The sequence below is a fragment of the Scyliorhinus torazame genome, chromosome 30 (genome assembly GCF_047496885.1).
Source record: "Scyliorhinus torazame isolate Kashiwa2021f chromosome 30, sScyTor2.1, whole genome shotgun sequence".
NCBI classification, from domain to species: domain Eukaryota; kingdom Metazoa; phylum Chordata; class Chondrichthyes; order Carcharhiniformes; family Scyliorhinidae; genus Scyliorhinus; species Scyliorhinus torazame.
In genome coordinates this window covers 26,661,975-26,684,390 of record NC_092736.1, presented here as the reverse complement: position 1 = coordinate 26,684,390, position 22,416 = coordinate 26,661,975, and the positions used below count along the sequence as shown (strand labels likewise).

Sequence of the window (22,416 nt, the reverse complement as noted above, 5' to 3'; positions counted from 1 at the left end):
GTGCATTGCAAATGGATCAGTCCCAACCAACTGTAGCCAGAAACGCCAAGCCAAATGCTCACCTACAAGAGTATAATAATAATCTTTATTATCACAAGTAGGCTTGCATTAACATTGCAATGAAGTTATTGTGCAAAGCCACTAGTCGCCACTCTTCGGCGCTTGTTCGGGTACACTGAGGGAGAATTCAGAATGTTCAAATTACCTAACAGCACATCTTTCGGGACTTGTGGGAGAAAACAGGAGGAAACCCACGCAGACACGGGGAGAATGTGCAGACTCCACATGGACAGTGACCCAAGCCGGGAATCGAACCGGGGATTGGATTGGATTTGTTTATTGTCACGTGTACCGAGGTACAGTGAAAAGTATTTTTCTGCGAGCAGCTGAACAGATCATTAAGTACATGGGAAGAAAAGGGAAGAAAAGAAAATACATAATAGGGCAACACAAGGTATACAATGTAACTACATAAGCACTGGCATCGGATGAAGCATACAGGGTGTAGTGTTAATGAGGTCAGTCCATAAGACGGTCATTTAGGAGTCTGGTAACAGTGGGGAAGAAGCTGTTTTTGAGTCTGTTGGTGCGTGTTCTCAGACTTCTGTATCTCCTGCCCGATGGAAGATGTTGGAAGAGTGAGTAAGCCGGGTGGGAGGGGTCTTTGATTATGCTGCCCGCTTTCCCCAGGCAGCGGGAGGTGTAGATGGAGTCAATGGATGGGAGGCAGGTTCATGTGATGGACTGGGTGGTGTTCACGACTCTCTGAAGTTTCTTGCGGTCCTGGGCCGAGCAGTTGCCATACCAGTCTGTGATGCAGCCCGATAGGATGCTTTCTATGGTGCATCTGTAAAAGTTGGTAAGGGTTAATGTGGACATGCCAAATTTCCTTAGTTTCCTGAGGAAATAGAGGCGCTGTTGTGCTTTCTTGGTGGTAGCGTCGACGTGGGTGGACCAGGACAGATTTTTGGAGATGTGCACCCCTAGGAATTTGAAACTACTAACCATCTCCACCCCGGCTCTGTTGATGCTGACAGGGGTATGCACAGTACTTTGCTTCCTGAAGTCAATTACCAGCTCGTTAATTGTGCTGGCATTGAGGGAGAGATTTTTGTTGCTGCACCACTCCACTAGGTTCACGAGGGGGCTGTTTAGCACAGGGCTAAATCGCTGGCTTTGAAAGCAGACCAAGGCAGGCCAGCAGCACGGTTCGATTCCCGTAACAGCCTCCCCGAACAGGCGCCGGAATGTGGCGACTAGGGGCTTTTCACAGTAACTTCATTGAAGCCTACTTGTGACAATAAGCGATTTTCATTTCATTTGAGTCTCCCTCCTGTATTCAGACTTGTCGTTATTCGAGATCCGGCCCACTATGGTCGTATCGTAGTAAACTTGTAGATGAAGTTGGAACCAAATTTTGCCACGCAGTCGTGCGTGTACAGGGAGTAGAGTAGGGGGCTAAGTACGCAGCCTTGCTGCGCCCCGGTATTGAGGACTATTGTGGAGGAGGTGTTGTTGTTCATTCTTACTGATTGTGGTCTGTTGGTCAGAAAAACGAGGATCCAGTTGCAGAGTGGGGAGCCAAGTCCTAGGTTTTGGAGCTTTGATATGAGCTTGGCTGGGATTATGGTGTTGAAGGCGGAGCTGTAGTCAATAAATAGGAGTCTGATGTAGGAGTCCTTGTTGTCGAGATGCTCTAGGGATGAGTGTAGGGCCAGGGAAATGGCATCTGCTGTGGACCGGTTGCGACGGTATGCTGATCAAGGCGTTCTGGGAGTATGGAAGTGATGCGCTTCATGATCAACCTCTCGAAGCACTTCATTACGATTGAAGTCAGGGCCACCGGACGGTAGTCATTGAGGCACGTTGCCTGATTCTTCTTTGGCACTGGTATGATGGTGGTCTTCTTGAAGCAGGTGGGGACTTCGGAGTGGACTAGGGACAGGTTAAAGAAATCCGCGAACACCTCTGCCAGCTAATCCCCGCAGGCTCTGAGTGCACGACCAGGGATCCCGTCCGGACCCGTCGCCTTCCGAGGGTTCACTTTCAGGAAGGCCGATCTGACTTCGGAAGCTGTGACGGTGGGTATGGGTGAGTTATGGGCTGCTGGGGCACTCGACAATGGATTGTTGGTTACCTGCTTGAACCGAGCATAGAATGCATCGGGGAGGGGTACGCTGCTGCTGGAGATACTGCTCAGCTTTGCTTTGTAGCCCGTTATGTTGTTTAGTCCTTGCCACAATCGCCGAGAGTCTGTCTGTGACTCCAGCTTGGTTTTATATTCTCTCTTGGCATCTCGGATGGCTTTGCGGAGGTCGTACCTGAATTTCTTGTATAAGTCAGGGCCGTCTGACTTGAACGCCTCAGTTCTGTCCTTCAGTAGGGAGTCAATCTCGCGATTGAGCCATAGTTTCCGGTTGGGGAACGTACGTACTGCTTTCTTTGGCGCGCAGTCGTCCACACGTTTGCTGATGAAGTCTGTGACGGTGGTGGCATACTCATTTAAGTTGGTCGCTGAGTTCTTAAATATGGACCATCCACTGTCTCTAAGCAGTCACGTACGGGTTCTTCTGTTTCCTCGGACCAGCACTGCACGCCCTTCTTAGCTGGATTCTCCCGCTTGAATTCTGCTTGTATGCCGGGACCCTGGAGCTGTGGAGCAACAATGCTACCCACTGCTACTGTACGCTATTAGTTACACATATACATTTGAGTGCAGAAATCAGAAATAAACAGCATGGAAGAGGCCATTTGGCAGTTTCTGGCCCCGCCAGTCAACAAGTGACCCATTCAGCGTAATCCAACGCTCCAGCTCTTGGTCCGTATCTTTGTAGGTTATAGCACTTCAAATGCATATCCAAGTTCTTATTAAATGTTATGAGGTCTCTGCCTCAACCAACTTTTCAGACAGTGGGTTTCAAATTTAAATCACCCTCTGAGTGAAAGAATTCCCCCTCTAATCCCCTCTAAACCTCCTACCTCGTACTTTAAATCTACACCATGTCTCCTGCTAACATAAAATATCCGTCTGCTCATGTATGCTGGTCTGCGCATGCGCAGAAATCCAGTGATGTTACTCTGCTGCGCCCAGCCTGTCAGAAATAATTTGCAGCACGGTGGCGCAGTGGTTAGCATTGCAGCCTCATGGCGCCGAGGTCCCAGGTTCGATTCCGGCTCTGGATCACTGTCCGTGTGGAGTTTGCACATTCTCCCCATGTCTGCGTGGGTTTCGCCCCCACAACCCATTTCATCTGGGCCTCGGGATTTATCCACTTTCAAAGATGTTAAACGCATGAATTCTTCCTCTTTCACACTGTTTAGTTCATCCAATACTTCACGCTCTTCCTCTCTAATTGCAGTGTCTGTATTATCCCTCTCTTTTGTGAAAACGCACACAAAATATTCATTAAAGAACTATAACAATGTCCTCTGCTTCTACCCTTTTGGTCCCTCACCACCCTATTCTTTCTTTCGTTGTCTACTTGCATTATATATTTTGTATATATTGAAAATCTTTGGGTCTTGCTTGAATTTACTTTACAACGCCTTTTTCATGCTCTCTCTTTGCTCTCTTGATTTCCTTTGTAAGTGAACCCCTAAACATTTTATACTCCTGTGGGTTTTCTTTTTAATAAATTTAGAGTACCCAATTCATTTTTTCCAATTAAGGGGCAATTTAGCGTGGCCAATCCACCTACCCTGCACATCTTTGGGTTGTGGGGACGAAACCCACGCAAACACGAGGAGAATGTGCAAACTCCACACGGATAGTGACCCAGAGCCGGGATCGAACCTGGGACCTCGGTGCCGTGAGGCGGAAATGCTAACCCACTGCGCCACCGTGCTGCCCCTCCTCTGGATTTTCGGAGAATTGAGCCTTCGGTATCTGTCCTAAGCTTCCTTTGTTTTTCCTTATCGTCTTTATGTTTGCAGCTTACTTTCGTCCAGAGAGAGTAGAAAGAGAAAAGTTAAAGGAGGAATGTCCTGATGTCAATATTAAACAGCACATTTATATGGAGAAGAGGTTTACAAGAATTGGATTTGTTTATTGGATTGGATTTGTTTATTGTCACGTGTACCGAGGTACAGTGAAAAGTATTTTTCTGCAGCGCAAACATCATTTAGTACAAGAAAAGAAAATACATAATAGGGCAACACAAGGTACAGAATGTAAATATCTAGACACCACCATTGGATGAAGCATACAGGGTGTAGTGTTAATGAGGTCAGTCCATAAGAGGGTCATTTAGGAGTCTGGTAACAACGGGGAAGAAGTTGTTTTTGAATCTGTTAGTGCATGTTCTCAGACTTTTGTATCAACTGCCCGATGGAAGAAGTTGGAAGAGTGAGTGAGCCGCGTGGGAGGGTTCTTTGATTATGCTGCCCGCTTTCCCCAGGCAGCAGGAGTTGTAGATGGAGTCAATGGATGGGAGGCAGGTTCGTCTGAAGGACGGGGCTGTGTTCACGACTCTCTGAAGTTTCTTGCGGTCCTGGGCCGAGCAGTTGCCATACCAGGCTGTGATGCAGCCCGATAGGATGCTTTTTATGGTGTACCTGTAACGGTTGGTAAGAATCAGTGTGGACATGTCGAATTTCCTTAGTTTCCTGAGGAAGTATAGGCGCTGTTGTGCTTTCTTGGTGGTAGCGTCGACGCGAGTGGACCAGGACAGATAATTGGTGATGTGCACACCTAGGAATTTGAAGCTGTCAACCATCTCCACCTCGGCCCTGTTGATGCAGACAGGCGTGTGTACGACACTTCACTTCCTGAAGTCAGTGACCAATTCTTTAGTTTTCTGGCATTGAGGGAGAGAATTAATTAGAATAAGAAACTTCCATTACATAGTAAGACTAGGAAAAATAGGATAAGAACCAAAAGTGCTGGAAACGTTTGGCATTCCGGTGACTCCTCTTCAGAGCCAGAAAAACTGGGGCTGTTCTCCTTTAAAGCAGATAAATATTAAAGGGGTGATTTAATAGAGGTGTCCAAAATCATGAAATGTTCAGTCAGGATAATAAAGAGAATCTGTTTCCAGTGGCAGAAAATCCCAAAACCAGAGGAGACAGATTTTAAAATATTTGTCAAAAGGGGTTATGGGGAGATTAGGTTTTTTTTTGTGCGTGTATGCAGAGCATTATTGGGATCTGGCTGCACTGCCTGAAAGGGTGGTGGAAACTGATTCAATATTAAATTTCATAACCACATTGGACAAGTACTTGAGTTGGGGCAAGGGAAGGCCGATGGGGAAGGGACCACTAGGTGGGGTGGCACCAATTGGATTGCCCTTTCGAAGAGCAGGCACGCTGGGCAAAACGTCCTCCTCTTAATTCTGTTCCATATCCAAATCCATATCATTCCACAATTTGATGATGGGATAAACCGGGGGTAGTGTTCGGAGTACATCAGGTTTGTTGGACCAAAGGCCCCACGTTTGAATTTAAATTGAAATCCATGCTGGGAAGATGACCGACATGCTGAATAACGGGAGAGAAAAGCGTGTGCTTGAATGGTAGGCTGTGATGATTGGTATACTCGGAAAGGGGTTCGGGGCAGTGGTCTTTGTCATGCGGTTGTTTTAAGGCTCTCTCATATCTTGACCATCAGCAATGAATGGCTTGAGAAATATAATGGTCATCAAACATCCGCTGCTAGAATTGCTTTAGATTTTGCATTCACCCTGTTTGATTTAGTTAAAGTATATTTTGGGCTGCCATTATTGTGCTTTCAACAGCTCCTAGTTTTAGGACAGTGCTGTTCAACTTTGTGCCCTTATTTGAATTTTGGTTGACACATGCTCTGTCCTCTTCGGTATTTGCCCTGGCCGCCTGGTAGGACTCTTGCTTCTGCATCGGAAGCTTTGTCTTCAAACTACTCTGCAGAGACGTGAACTGAAAACTTGGACTGGCACTTAAAATCCAGCCCTAAAGAAGTTCCTGTATTGTTGGATCTTTCAGATGAAATCTTCTGCTGGATGTAAAAGTTCCACGAAACTAGTGAAAGAAGAGCAGGGGCATTCTCTGCGATGTCCTGGCAAACATTTATTGCTCAACCAAGACCAGTAAAAGAGATTATCTGATCATTTGTTCCTTTGCTGTTTCTGGGACTCTGCTCTTTGCAAGTTAACTGTTTTGATGCCCTGCATTACAACAGTGACTACAGCTTAAGCAAAATACTGCGGACGCTGGAACTCTGAAATTAAAACCGAAAATACTGGATAAACTCCGCTCGTCTGCCGATATCTGCGGGGAAATAAAGGGTGAACATTTTGGGTCATTGACCTTTCGTAGGAAGTGAGGAAAGGTAATTAACTTGAAACGTTAACTCCTTGCCCTCTCTACAGATCACACTAGACCTGCTGAGTGTTTCCAGCAGTTTCTTTTTTCATATAAATTTAGAGTACCCTTCATTTTTCCCAATTAAGGGGCAATTTAGCGTGGCCAATCCAGCTAGCCTGCACATCTTTTTGGGTTGTGGGGTGAAACCCACGCAAACACGGGGAGAATGTGCAAACTCCACACGGACAGTGACCCAGAGCCGGGATCGAACCCGGATCCTCGGCACCGTAGGCAGCAGTGCTAACCACTGTGCCACCGTGCATTTTCTTTTTTACTTCCGAATTACTTCCCTGGCTGTTGACTGCTTTGAGATGTCTTGAAGACATGAAAGGCTTGACATAAATGCAAGTTTTTAATTCATCAGAGCATCCCTACAGTGCAGAAGGAGGCCATTCGGCCCATCGAGTCCGCACCAACCTTCTGAAAGAGCGCCACCTTATACAGGCCCTATCTCCACAATCCCACCTAGGGGATATTTAGCATGGCCAACCCACCTAACCCACACATTCTTGGACTGCGGGAGGAAACCGGAGCACCCGGAGGAAACCCACGCAGACACGGGAAGAATGTGCAAACTTCACACAGACAGTCACCCGAGGTCGTGATCAAACCCGGGTCTCTAGCACTGTGAGGCAGCAATGCTAACCACTGTGCCACCGTGCTATATTTGTCTTACTTAATTAGTACATTTTGCGGCACGCGCGAGCCTAGTTGGATGGTTATATGCTGAGTATTCCGATCTAAAGATACATAGCCATTGCATTTTGTGTGGGACTTATTCTGCGATTCTAAGTCCAGTTTGCCTTGTGTTTCTAGGGCAGAGGGCAGGACCTGGTACACATCGCACCGAGGTAGACTATGGATTGCAGCCACTGCCAAAAGCCCGTCAACGCAGGAAATAACTGAGATCGAAGGGACCTATAGGGCAATGCATGCCAGAGGTAAATCACTTCGTCAAGATCAATCTTTTCAGACCTCTGCTTTGCTTCAAAGAAGGTGCAGCCATTCAACAATAGTGATGTTGGAATGCTCACTTCAATGCTTCGGGTTATTGGGTAATCCACATTAAATGGCTGGGCTTAACTCTAGATTCATCTGAAGATTCTTAACATTGGTTATGTTGACCTTTTTATTCTCGAGTCGTCTACTGAGGGGAGAAGTGTCTTCCTATCTACTGTACCTGGTTATTGACCCCTCTACTAAGGGGAAAAGTGTCTTCCTACCTATGCCCTTCATAACTTTGTACACCTCCATCAGAGGACACTGCATGTACAAATTATGAGAGGCATGGACAGGGTGGATAGCAACAAGCTTTTTCCAAGAGTGGGGGTGTCAATTACAAGGGGTCACGATTTCAAGGTGAGAGGGGGAAAGTTTAAGGGAGATGTGCGTGGAAAGATTTTTACGCGGAGGGTGGGGGTGCCTGGAACGCTTTGCCAGCGGAGGTGGTAGAGGCGGGCACGATAGCATAATTGAAGATGGATCTAGACAGATATATGAGCGGGCGGGGAACAGAGAGAAGTAGATCCTTGGAAAATAGGCAACAGGTTTAGATAAAGGATCTGAATCGGCGCAGTCTGGGAGGGCCGAAGGGCCTGTTCCTGTGCTGTAATTTTCTTTGTTCTATATGTGGATAACACTTAAATAATGGAGAGGAGGAGAATAAGTGCTGTGTAGTTGAGACTTGCGAAAGACTTAATTTCATTTCCTGCCACCTCAGCTATTCCATGACTGTGTTTGATCCAGATTATAAGTGACAACCTTATTTCAGCAGCAAAACTCTTTAATAGATAAGGAATGGCAGCAAAGTTAATTGACTTCTGAAGGCGATAACCCCACACAGATTTTTCTGTTTTGTCAGCAGTTCCAGCTCGCTCAGAATGGGCGATCCTTGTAATGTGGAGAGATGAATGACCATTCTGCAAAAAGCTTAACCAGTTCACTGATTTGTTGTAACAATAATTCAAGGTTACCACGCTCCAGGGGGAAATTTGGTCGATCGAAAATTGTGTCAGCAAGCATTGATGAATTTGGAGATTAGATTTAGTGGGCTAATTCGCAGTTAAATTTTGGCCACTTGCTTTCAAATCCAGGCTGACGTGCCATTGCAGTCCTGAAGGGGTGCTGCAGTATCAGATACGCTGTCCTTTGTATGAGATGCTAAACTGAAGGCTCCCTCAAAATTCTCAGGTGGATGTTGAAGCTCCCATGGTTCTGTTCTGAAGAACAGCAGGGGAGCTTGCCCGGTGTGTTGTCCAATACTTGGTCCTAGCCCAAGTCCGTCAATCTGACCATTAACGCATTGTTGTTAGTGGGATCGCTCTGTGCGCAAATTGCTGATGCTCTTTCTACAACTCTGAAGTTGAGCTACTTGATAACTCATACTTTTTCTGAGGTTAAGTTCCAGCTGCTGCCTGGCGCATTGCCCTGCCTGATCTGCCGACAAACGTAACCCCATCATCGATCACCTCACTGCTGCAATCTTCAGATATCCTTAGAATTCCTACAGTGCAGAAAGAGTCCATTCGGCCCATCGAGTCTGCACGGCCTCAGAAAGAGCACCCCACTTAAGCCCACATCTCCACCCTATCCCGGTAACCCAGTAACCCCACCTAACCTTTTTGGACACTAAGAGCAATTTAACATGGCCAATCCACCTATCCTACACACCTTTGAATTGGAGGAAACTGGAGCACCTGGAGGAAACCCACGCAGCCAACGAAGAACGAACAAACTCCACACAGACAGTCACCCAAGGCTGGAATTGAACCTGGTTCCCTGGTGTGTGAGGCAGCAGTGCTAACCACTGTGTCATCCCATAAGAGAATAAGTCGGAATGTTCACACCTAAGTAGTGAAAACCAGCACCGGGTATATGAAACGGCCAAGCTCTGGGGGGGATTTGTTTGGCACTGGAGTTAGTGGGAAACGCTCACTTTTGTTGATATTCTATTTTATCGCCAGAGAATGAACCGAAGGCGCTAAAATTATTTGTTATGCCATCAACACAGGCAACAGTGTTAGTGATCTATAATAGGAGGTCATGGGCACATATGGACACAGACGCTCAAAGGATACCCTTCAGCACTGTGGATGACTTTAAGGCTGTTGACAGGGGTTATATTGCCAGGCCAGAGATTAGTGGGGGCAGAGGGCACACTCGGTAAGGGGAAGAACTCTTTTTTTTTTTTCTTTTTAAAAAAAAACGTAGAGTACCCAATTCTTTTTTTCCCAAATTAAGGGGCAATTTAGTGTGGCCAATTCACCTACCGTGCACATGTTTTTGGGTTGTGGGGGTGAGACCCACTCAGGCACGGGGAGAATGTGCAAACTCCACACGGACAGTGATTCGGGGCCGTGATCGACCCCAGGTCCTCGGCACTGTGAGACAGCAGTGCTAACCACTGTGCCACCATGTTGCCCCTAAGGGGAGGTGCTCTTGAGTATAGAGAGTCAGTGTGCACACTTGCGGTTGGGGAGATTTGTAGAAAGCAAATCCATGAAGTAAATTTTGGACCAAATCCAAATGTACCCAAAATTGCAAACAGAGAATCCCACTCCACCCGGTGAAAAGCCTTCTCCGCATCCAGAGAGAAAACAACTTGAGTGAAGGTCAAGGCAGTCGGCGAAGTTTAATGTCTAAAAGATGACGTACATTTGAGGATAATTGGTGTCCCTTTACAAAGCCAGTTTTGATCATCAGATGTTATAACAGGAAGATATGGCTCCAAGCAGCACACCAGTACCATAGCTAACAGCTTTTCGTCTGCATTTAAAAGCGAGCGAGGTCGATCTGAGCCACATTCTTCAGGGTCCCTGTCTTTTTTGAGAATAAGCTAAATGGAAGCTTGAGTCAATGTAGGGGGCAGAGAACCGTGAGGTAATGAGTCATTCAACATATTTAGTAATAAGGGCGCGGATTAAGTGGAAAACCTTTTATAGAGGGCAGCACGGTAGCATTGTGAATAGCACAATTGCTTCACAGCTCCAGGGTCCCAGGTTCGATTCCGGCTTGGGTCACTGTCTGGGCGGAGTCTGCACATCCTCCCCCTGTGTGCGTGGGTTTCCTCCGGGTGCTCCGGTTTCCTCCCACTGTCCAAAGATGTGCAGGTTAGGTGGATTGGCCATGATAAATTGCCCATAGTGTCCAAAATTGCCCTTAGTGTTGGGTGGGGTTACTGGGTTATGGGGATAGGGTGGAGTTGTTGACCTTAGGTAGGGTGCTCGTTCCAAGAGCCGGTGCAGACTCGATGGGCCGAAGGGCCTCCTTCTGCACTGTAAATTCTATGATCTATTCTATGAAAAGTCAATAAAAAGCCATCAGGGCCTGGGGCCTTACCACTTTGCATCAACTTAACGCAGTTTGTTATCTCCTCCAGGCACAAAAGGTTGTCCAAGTCCATGCTCCTGTCCACATCTACAGATGGGATGTCCACATTATTTAGGAAGTTATCCATTGCCGTACTATCCGACAGAGATTAGTTTTATAGAGGTTACAATAAAAGGAAGCAACGGTCAAATTAATATTGCAGGAGCCAGCAGTAAGATTATTGAAGGATTTATATACCGGGGAGATAACTGAGAAGCAGACTTGTGCCTGAGCTGGTGGGTAAGTAGGTGGCCAGCTTTGTCCCCCTATTCATTAAACGTCCCCCTTGAACGTTGTAAGATGCGCTTAGCTTTATTTGTGGACAGTAAGTCACATTGAGTCTGGACCTTTCACCTGTCTACATATAACTCAGGGGTGGGGGCAATGGAAAATTAACGGTCTGGTTCTAAAATTGAATCCACCAGTTCTTGTTGGTGTAATTTTCTTTGTTTGATCATTTCTGCATTGTAAGAAATTATGTTTCCCCGGAGAACCGTCCTGAGGGTCTCCCAATCTGCTGATGGGGTGCTGGAATCAGATTTGTTTCAGATAAAAACATCTATCCTGGTGGATATAGATTTACAAAAATCCTTGTCAGATAGTCGGGTTGTATCAAATCTCCATAGAGACCGACCTTTAGCTTTGGATGTAAGAGCCAGATCAAGGGAGTGGGTAGCGTGGTCTGATACAACTCTGGCAGAGTAACCAGCAGGTTTAACTGTGGAGAGAAGAACTGTGTCTGAAAAAAATATATAGTCGATGCGCGAGTAAGTGTGCTGGACGTGAGGGAAGTAGGAAAAGTCCCTTGTGTCCGGGTGGAGGAAGCGTCAAATAACCCAGTCACAAAGGTGGAAAGAGCCTCGGAAACACTGGAGAGGGCAAAAGTGTTGACTTGAGCGATCCAGCTTTGGATCAATAACACAGTTTAGATCCCCTCTGAAAATAACTATTGTATAATCCACCAGGATCTGAGATTACATTTAAGGGGGAGAACTATATTCTGTTGTTAATCAAAATGCTGTCCTCCCAGCTCTGACATTAAAGCTAGAGTGAAACACTTGGCCAACCCATGCTTTACTCACTCTGATGTGATCTCTAATGCGAAGATGCGTTTTCTGGTAGGAATGCAACATCAGTGTTGAGGCTCTGGAGATGTGAAAACCCTTTGGAATGTTTTACTCAGCCATTCCACCCCCTAACATTCCATGTGACTAATTGGACCGAGAGCCCCGTACCACCCTGGGAAGACTTTATAAACGGGTCAGTCAATTGAATGGAAATGAAAGCAAAGCCAAGAGGACCCATTACCTAATGCAAATGGCCAAATACAAAAAGGCCTTTGATTACTGTCAACGCAGGAAATCCCTCCCACCTCACTCAATCCCCAGAACAATCATCCACTCACAAACCACTGGAACAAAACCAATTATTACAACTGCCCAGAAGACCCACTTGATAAATGGTTGGAAGAGTCTACATTCTTAAATTGGGATTTAAAAAAAAATGCCCAAAAATATTTGTGGTAGCTTTTAAACTTTGTAATTTCAGACATAGAATTTCCCAAGGACTACCCAACTGGCTGCCTGCTGGGCTGTGTGGATGTGACAGACTGTGTGTCTCAAGAGCAGTACCGTGAACAGGTAAGCACAAGTGCTGCCAATAGTCTTGCAGCCATGTCCCGCCTATCAAACAGTATGTGCAGAGAGTGCATATTTTTGGAAAGGTTTCCATGATCTCTCACTTGCGCTCCAGTGTAACAGATGCTTTACGTGCATGTCTCTGTTTTTCTTTTACTGTGCACCATGTTTTGCGGACATGGTCCTTCTAAGCTGCGAGGGTGCACAACAGTCAAACATGTGCCATCCATTTAATTATTACAACTGCACATATCCTGACGGCTAAATGAGGTTTACTACCATTCTAGCTCATGAACAAAGAACTGGTAGATATCCCACAATGGGAAATTAATGGCCGAGTGCCAAGCTGGACTTGATTAAGCAGGTAGAGCTAATAGCCAAATCTCACGGGCGTCAGTTCACAGAGCCGAAGCTGTGTCAGCACTTGTCGTTTCTGAGGCCTCTGCTCGCAGCGTCTCTTGCTCACTCACTCGTTTCAACTCTTCTGAGCCCTTGCTCACAATGAGTATTTAGGAGAGGGAAGCAGTGAGCTGGAGGAAGTGACAACAAGCAGAATGAGAAGCTGAGAGTTAGTGAGTTATTTAGAGAGAGTAAGAGGCTTTTTGGACCAGTTAATACCATTGATCTAATCATTCTGCTGCAGTTGGCTTCGTAGAATCATTTTAATTTTTTTATAAATTTAGAGTACCCAAGTAATTTTTATCCAATTCAGGGGCAATTTAGTGTGGCCAATCCACCTACCCTGCACATCTTTAGGCTGTGGGGGCGAAACCCACGCAGAAACGGGGAGAATGTGCAAACTCCACACGGACAGTGACCCAGAGCCGGGATCGAACCTGGGACCTCGGCGCCGTGAGGCATCAGGGCGAACCCACTGCGCCGCCGTGCTGCCCTGGCTTTGTATAATTATTAAAGGAAGATTGTTCCCAACGATATTGGGCACATTAAAAACACCAGGGCATTTGCAGGGAGTTTGTGAACAGTTTTGGATTACTAGCCCAGACCTCCAAATAATGCAAAGGTTCTTGTGAGGTTATCTCGTGGACAAGTTAAATGGTGAACACTTCCAAATACTATCCCTATCCAAATTTTATCTGGATGCATTGCGACACACAGTTACTTTAAAAGTGGTCAACTGGTTTATCACTTTGCAATTCATAAATCTATAATTCATTAATTCAAAAAAACTGTAGGTGGAATTAGATTCCACAAAAACTATCTCAACAGCCATTCTCCCTCCTGGATTCTCTCGTCACCTCAACATCCCCAGTTCCCAGATGTAATTTCTCCTTTCAATAAGACACTTGTCTCTCTGACCTTCACTCTCCAGTTCACAAGAGCCATCCTCTCTCCAAATTCAGAGACACTTCACTTCTGCCTGATTATGTTTGTTGATGTGAAGAAATGACTGAGCTGTTTTCCTTGCTATTCATGAAAGTTTTAAGTAAAGAAAACACTCAATGAGGTGAAAAACAGTTGCCTATTCTACGTTTTCTATCAATTTTAAACGGCAAACCTTTTAACTGTTGCTACTTTTAGCTTATCAAATTGAATCTTGCTTTGAATCATCACTACCACTGCAAATTTCCTTCTCTCAAATGATGATAATATAAGCTACAATATAAAAGCTAACAAATGCCGCTTGTGTGTGATGGTGCAGTGGTTATGGCCCTGAACTTAAAATCTAGAGGTTGAGTTGAAATGGCATATTAGTCAATTTAAAATTGACTTAATTAATTCTGGTAATCTCTGGACAAGCATGTTACCATGTCATTGCCAGGGGATGGTATTTTTTCTTCTTCCATACCTATGGTAACTTGAGAACATCCACACACACACATATGGTATATAGTTAGTTCTTTCTACTGGTGGCGCACGTTCACACATTGCCTTGATATGATTACACATGGCGGGAAGATATTAGAGGGAGCATTGTTTTGCGACAGTTATATCACTTCGCTTTTCTTCCTTCCTGTCTTGAAGTTGGACACCCGCTCTGAGATAAAGTTCTCCTTGCACCAGCAGTCTCCCCCAGTAGGTTCCCTAATGAAATGAAATGAAAACCGCTTATTGTCACAAGTAGGTTACTGTGAGAAGCCCCGAGTCGCCACATTCCGGCGCCTGTTTGGGGAGGCTGGTACGGGAATTGAACCGTGCTGCTGGCCTGCCTTGGTCTGCTTTCAAAGCCAGTGATTTAGCCCAGTGTGCTAAACCTAAGCGCCATTTGAAGTGAGTGAGCGCTGTTAACATACCAGTGGAGTGCAGGAGCGAGTACGGATGGTATGGGGAACAAGGTGCCCTGTTGATGTCTGTACGTTTGCCCGGTAGGTCCCAGAATGCTGGAAGTAGCAGTTTTTTTTACACATTGTTTTTTTTTACTCTTTTAGTCAAACTTCTTTTTCCGAAACTTTGCAAATTCCTTCTTAACTTGCAAAATTCAGCCATGACAAAGTGCTAACTGGCAGGACGTTGCTGTTCAGGATTGTGCTTCTGCCAGGATTTCATAGAATTTACAGTGCAGAAGGAGGCCATTCGGCCCATCGAGTCTGCACCAGCTCTTGGAAAGAGCACCCTACCCAAGGTCAACACCTCCACCCTATCCCCATAACCCAGTAACCCCACCCAACACTAAGGGCAATTTTGGACACTAAGGGCAATTTAACATGGCCAATGCACCTAACCTGCACGTCTTTGGACTGTGGGAGGAAACCGGAGCACCCGGAGGAAACCCACGCGCACACTGGGAGGATGTGCAGACTCCGCACAGACAGTGACCCAAACCAGAATCGAACCTGGGACCCTGGAGCTATGAAGCAATTGTGCTATCCACAATGCTACTGCGCTGCCCTCTGATTTCTGTAGAATGTACAAAAGTTGTTACAGCAATGACTACAATTCAGAAGTACTTCACTGGCTGAAAAGTGCTCTGGGACATCCCAAAGTTGTACAAGGCATTTTATAAATACAATTTTTCTTTCAATACTCCAGCCCAGTTTATTTATTCTTGTAGAAACTAACCAGTACACAGCAGTGTAAAGCCACTGTTTGGTGTAAGGTTGATTACGACTCCTTGAATATGACGAATTAAGTAATGTCCAAATGATTATTGCAATAGTTTGCAGCCTATAAGATACTTTGTTGACCATAGACGACCATAGACAGAATTCTAATCTTCATGAGCAAGACTGGTTGAGGAATGAATGGAGGCTGGTAGCCTCATGACTCATCTCATTTCCTGGGCAAACAACAGCGACTTGCATTTGTATAGTGACTTCAATGGAATAAAAGCTTTTTTAAGACTCATGTTATCACTCTGGTACGGGTAACTCAAGCAACCATTCAAATCGATGCAAACAGCTGGGGCACAGGCAAACGTAATGGTGAACATGTGAGGGAGCGAAGTAAGTTAGAATCAAGATCCAATATTGAAATTTTCTTCATCACGTGTTCCCTAGGAATGTTGTATGTATTTGAGTGTCAGCTGTGACTCAGCATTTGCATTCTCATCTCTGACTCAAAGACAAGGCTTCAAACCCTACAGTAGAACTGTGAGCACATAAGTTAGACAGACACTTCTGTACAGCACTGTGCATGTGCCAGCGTTTGGATAAGATCTGGAGTTCCAGGATTTTGACCCAGTGACAATAAAGGAACGGCGATATATTCCCAAGTCAAAATGGTATGTGGCTTGGAGGGAATTTGTATGTGGTGGTGTTCCCATGCACCTGCTGCCCTTAACCTTCGAGGTGGTAGAGGTCACAGGTTTGGAAGGTGCTGTTGAAGAAGGATTAGTGAGTTGCTGCAGTGCATCTTGTAGATGGTACACACGGTTGTAATTGTGTGTCGGAGGTGGAGGGAGTAGATGATGGAGGTGGTGGATGGAGTGTCAATCAAGCGGGCATGTCCTGGGGTGTGTTGAGATTCTGAGTGTTGTTCAGAGTGCGCCCATCAGGCAAATGGAATCATATTTCTGACGTGTTCCTTGTAGATAGTGGACATGTGTTAGGGAGTCGGGCGGTGAAGTTACTCACCTCAGGATTCCCAACCTCTTATCTGCTCTTGTAGCCACAATATTCATATAGTTATTCCAGTTCAGTTCCTGGTCAATGGTAACCCCCCACAAAGGATGTTGATCGTGAGGGATTCAGCGAAGGTAACACCATTGCATTACCTTCAATAGGGTGATGTTTGGATTCTGACTTGTTGGAAATGGTCATTGCCTGGCACTTGTGTGGCATGAATGTTACTTGCTATTGATCTGCCCAAGCCTGAATGTTATCCAGGTCTTGTTGCATATGGGCATGGATTGCTTCAATATCTGAGGAGTCACAAATGGTGCTGCACATTGTGTAATCAGCAGTGAACTTCTGACCTTATGATGCAAGTAACGTTATTGATGATGTAGCTGGAGATAGTTAGACCTAGGACACTATCCTGAAAAGCTCCTGCAGTGATGTCCTGGGACTGAGATGGTTGACCTCCAGCAACCTTAACCATCTTCTTTTGTGCTAGATATGACACCAACCAGAAAAGGTTCCTCCTGATTCTAATTGACTCCAGTTTTGCTAGTATTCCTTGATGCCACACTTGGTCAAATGCTAGTTTGATGTCAAGGTCCGTCACTTTCACCTCCGCACTGGAGTTCAGCTCTTTTTTTTTTTGTCCATTTTTGAACTGAAACTTTAATGAGGCCAGGAACTGAGTGAGCTAGGCAGAACCCAAACTGAGCGGCAGTGAACAGGTTATTGCTATGTGAGTGCCACTCGTTAGCCCTGTCGACAACTTGTTCCGTCACTTTGCTGATGATCAAGAGCGGACTGATGGGGCAGTAATTGGTTGGATTGGATTTTTCCTGCTTTTTGTGGACAGGACATAACCTGGGCAGTTTTCCACATTGCCGAGTAGACACCACTATTGTCACCGTACTGGAACAGGTTGGCTCAGGACGCAGCTAATCCTGGAGCGCCATACTGTTGCGGAGTGTTGTCAGAGCCTGTAGCCTTTATGTTATCCAGTGCCATCATCTGTTTTTTGATATTGTATGGAGTGAATTGAATTGGCTGAAGATTGACATCTTGTGATGTTGGGGCCTGAGGAGGAAGCTGAGATCGATCATCCACTCGGCACTTCTGCCTTCAGGTTGTTGCCAGTGCATCAGCCTTATCTTTTGCTGATGTGCTGGGCTCCCCCATTATTGAGGGTGGGGTATTCGTGGAGCCTCCTACTCCACTTAGTTATTTCATTGTCCACCACCATTTGCGACTGGATGTGTCAGGACTGTGTTCAGTTTTGGTCTCCTTACTTGAGAAAGGACGTACTGGCACTGGAGGGTGTGCAGAGGAGATTCACTAGGTTAATCCCAGAGCTGAAGGGGTTGGATTGCGAGGAGAGGTTGAGTCGACTAGGACTGTACTCGTTGGAATTTAGAAGGATGAGGGGGGATCTTATAGAAACATATAAAATTATGAAGGGAATAGATAGGATAGATGCGGACAGATTGTTTCCACTGGCGGGTGAAAGCAGAACTAGGGGGCATAGCCTCAAAATAAGGGGAAGTAGATTTGGGACTGAGTTTAGGAGGAACTTCTTCACCCAAAGGGTTGTGAATCTCTGGAATTCCTTGCCCGGTGAAGCAGTAGAGGCTCCTTCATTAAATGTTTTTAAGATAAAGATAGATAGTTTTTTGAAGAATAAAGAGATTAAGGGTTATGTGTTCGGGCCGGAAAGTGGAGCTGAGTCCACAAAAGATCAGCCTTGATCTCATTGAATGGCGGAGCAGGCTCGAGGGGCCAGATGGCCCACTCCTGTTCCTAGTTCTTATGTTCTTATGACTGCACATAGATCTGATCAGCTAGTTGTGAGATTGCTTAGCTCTGCCTATCACTTGCTGCCTTCACTGTTTAGCACACAAATAGTCCTGTGTTGTGGCTTCATCTGACTGACACTTCATTTTTAGGTGTGCCTGGTATCGCTCCTGACATGCTCTCCTGCACTCTTTATTGAACCAGTGTTGGTCCCCCAGTTTGATGATAATGGCAGAGTGGGGGATACGCTGGGCCACGAGGTTAAAGATTGTGGGTGTTTGGTAATTCTTTTGCTGCTGATGGTCCGAGCGCCTCTTGGGTGCCAAGTGTTGAGTTGTTGGATCGGTTTAAAATCTGTCCCATTTATCGCGATGGTAGTGCCACACAACACGGATGTGTGCGAAATGATGTAGGGAATCTAGATCTGCAATGGAAGCAACAATCCCCTCAACAGCAATCCCTCCAGCTTCCACATGTCAGTGGTTGAGCTAATGCTGAATAGTCGACAGTTTGTAACTGCAGACGACTGCTACTAAGAAAGAGGTTGGGACTTCCCAGCTTCCTTTAATTTGGGACTACCATTGCTTCAGAGAGATGTTTAATTTTAACATTCTGCTTCTCTGAAACTGAAATGAAGTCCTCAAATTGTAACGTTGAAAAATGCCCCTTGGCAACGCTAGAAAGGATCACCATAAGCTTATTCAAAGCATTGCTGGAAAGGAGGAGTGAGACGTTCTGGGAGGGAATACCAGAATGTATGGTCTAGACAGCTGAAGGTATGCTTGGAAACGTTATAGCTAAGGGAAGGGGTTGCATAAAAGAGGTCAGAACTGGGGGAACAGATTCGGGGCGGGGGGGATGTATAACCAGAAGAGAATCCAGTGGGGTAAAATGCCGTGAAGGGATTTAAATATGAGAATAAGAAAATTAAATGGGATGAATTGAGAGATCCAGGGCTAAGTTAGACAAGCAAAGACCGCAGTAATGAGTAAGCAAGATCTGGATAGGAGAGCTTTGAACGAGCTGAAATTCCTGGAAGATGTGAGACCAGCCAGGAAAATAATTAGACTCGTCCAGTCTGAAGATGACCACGGTGTGGATGAGGGACTAAGTAACAGCTGGATGATGTGGAATTGGAAGCCGGGTCCCCTTTGTGAAGACGGGTATATCAGGTTGGAAATCCCGTTTGGGGAACAAATGTTTGCAGAGATTGTGATAGAGGCAATCGCCGGGAGGAGGTTACTTGGGAGCTGTTAGAGAGGATGAGGAGAATTAATATACCACAGTCCGGGCAGCACGGTGGTGCAGTGGGTTAGCCCTGCTGCCTCACGGCGCCGAGGTCCCAGGTTCGATCCCGGCTCTGGGTCATTGTCCGTGTGGAGTTTGCACATTCTCCCCGTGTTTGTGTGTGTTTCACCCCCACAACCCAAAGATGTGCAGGGTAGGTGGATTGGCCACGCTAAATTGCCCCTTAATTGGAAAAAATGAATTGGGCAGTCTAAATTTATTTTTAAAAATATACCACAGCCAGACGATTTCACTTGTGACTTTGATTGGGGTTGGTTCAGGGTTGTGGCAAGGATGGAAATCTGATTGAAGAGATCCATATAAGGAGATGCAGGAAAAACGGGCACTGATTTGGGAGGCAAGTACATATTGAAGGACGTTAGAGATTGGAGAGGGGTCATGGGCATGTTTTTTTTTGGTGATGCAGTTTTGATAGGAAGGGAGACAGTACTTGAGAGAGTGGGTCATTTTGTGTCAATTCGCATTGGGATGAGGAAGGGAAGTTGAGAAAGACCCCGATTCAAGGCAGGAAAGAGGTGGTGGGGGTTGGGGGGCGGAGCAGAAGAGGCAGCCGAATGAGATTTTGTGACCAAGAAACCTTGCACTTTCTGGAGGTGAGGAAAAGGTGGTGGGGGGTGGGGTTTAAAGAAGCATTTGGTCGCAGAGAAAAGAGACTGCGATGACCTTTTCTTTCCAGGTTGACTGTGGAGTGGCGGGTGGTTGAGGCAGAAGAGAGTGAGCCCTATACCAGTCAACCAGTTGGACCTCGTGATGGATGGATGGCAAAACTATATGCATCAAATATGCTGACGTTTACATCCCTTGAACTTGAGGGAACAAAGATGTGGGCCACACTAAGGGGATTGTCCAAGATATGAGAGAATAACGGAAGTTACTAATGTCAACAACATCAACGGTGGACGTGAAAATGGTTCAGCAGATCAATGGCTGTGGAAGTGAATGCAGAGTCAAAGCCGAGGCATTGGGATCGAGATAGTGCAATTGTATAACTGAGGGGAAGAATATGTTTCAGGCTGCAAAACGAAAGAGATGGGATTGGAAATGGGGAAGGGATATGTTTAAAGATTACAAGAAGGCGTTTGCAGGAACTTTGTCTGTGATCAAGACATTGAAGTACTAATTTCTTAATGTTATGCATTATCTGGGGTTTAACTGGCACAGCCAGACAAGAACAGTAAAAATGTGTTTGGCTTTTGTAAATTCAAAAAGCTTAAAAGCCTTCGACAGACAGTGACCCGGGGCTGGGATCAAACCCGGGTCCCTGACGCTGTGAAGCAACAGTGCTAACCACTGTACTACCATGCCGCCCATACTCTCCCCGTGTCTGTGTGGGTCTCAACCCCACAATCCAAAAAGATGTGCAGGGTAGGTGAATTGGCCACGCTAAATTGCTCCTTAATTGGGGGCAGCAGTGCTAACCACTTCGCCACAGTGCTGCCGGCCAATGAGGTAATTAATCAGCTCCTCTAAATGTTGAGTTGAGCAAGTTGCCAATGTCTTTGTTATGGACACAGCTTGTTCCAGGGTAGGGGTGAACCCTGGCTCCATTCACTGCTAGTTTACTCACTGTGTAAAATGGAAATCACTTCCAATGGAATGCACCAACATTAAACTGGCTGTCGAGAACAATGTTTTTCAAACTTTTTTTCTGGGGACCCACTTTTACCAACCGGCCGACCTTCGGGACCCAACCTGGCCGACCTTCGGGACCCAACCTGGCCGACCTTCGGGACCCAACCTGGCCGACCTTCGCGGCCCGCACCGGCCGACATTCGCGGTCGCGCCGGCCGACCTTCGCAGCCCACCATTTTCTCTTACCTCGTTTGCTGCTGACAAAATGGAGGAATCACCAAAGCACGTGATGTCAACGTTCGGGGGGCATGACCTGCTCTCTGCCTCCCTTCGGGCAGGAAACTTACATAGAATTTTTAAAAAATTCTTCTGCGTTTCTGATTGCGCAAATCCATGCGCAATAGCCGCAGCAGCCGGCTTTTAACAATATCGGCTGCGAGCGGCCTTCAAAAAGGCTGCGACCATATTTTAAAAATGCGGGCGCACTGCGGATGCTGTAGCCACCTAAATTGGCCAACTCCCGATTTAAAATGGCGAACGGCAAAGGCTGATGGGAAAGTCAGCCAACATAGACCGAACCCAGTAGCTGCAGGTTTGCTGTGTATTTACCTCTGAAAAGGCCAGACAACATCGATACCAGCGACCATCAGCATAACAAAGTAGCAGCCATCTGCATACTGATGAGCAATCCCCGGGAACAATAAGTAACATTTTGGACACACAAAGCAAAGCCAGACTCCTCGGCGCCAGCAGGAGCCAACACAAAGGAGGTGAACGAGTACCTCAAGACCGCCCATCGATCAGGGAACCGCTCCAGTATTGGAGAAAATCGAACCAAGCGATTGGGACAAAGTCCAATCACTTGGGACCAGGTACAGGGTCCGCCCTGAAAGGCGGGAAGCCCCTGGGAGCTATAAGAGTTGAGCCCCAAGTTCAAATCGCTCTCTTCAGCTCTCTTCACCTCTGCGTCCTGCCCGGGTCACGCAGCAACACGAACCAACATTGACCGTGACTGGTGCAGTGACTCCCGAACAACGTAAGTCTTAATTCAACGCTCGCTACGAGATAGGCACTCCCAGCTACCAATCCTTACCAACTTCGAATCCCGCAGACTCAGAACCCGAACGAAAGGCCATTTGTTCCCCTGACCTGGTGGGCCAGTCCGAAGTTAAGTATAGGACTGTTAGTTGTAGAAGTAGCTCAGACGTAGAATTTGCGCATGAGTAGCGATTACTGTGTATAATAAATGTGCTTTGATTTAAATCTTACTAATCAGTGTATTGGGTTATTGATCATTACTCGGACTTGAACCTCGTGGCGGTATCATAAAGATACCTGGCGACTTGAGAGCAAAGGTAATAAAACAGAGCAATTGAACCGAGGAGAAAATC

General features: G+C 46.2%; 1 protein-coding gene across 1 annotated transcript in view; it reads left to right on the top strand.

Moving 5' to 3' along the window:
* The window catches only part of trip4 (thyroid hormone receptor interactor 4), a 139,662-nt gene that overhangs the window by 49,363 nt on the left and 67,883 nt on the right, over window positions 1–22,416 (top strand). The window contains exons 10-11 of the mRNA XM_072493034.1: window positions 7,153–7,277; window positions 12,253–12,344. Of these exons, the coding sequence (XP_072349135.1) occupies window positions 7,153–7,277; window positions 12,253–12,344 (217 nt within the window). The remainder of the gene's footprint in view (window positions 1–7,152; window positions 7,278–12,252; window positions 12,345–22,416) is intronic.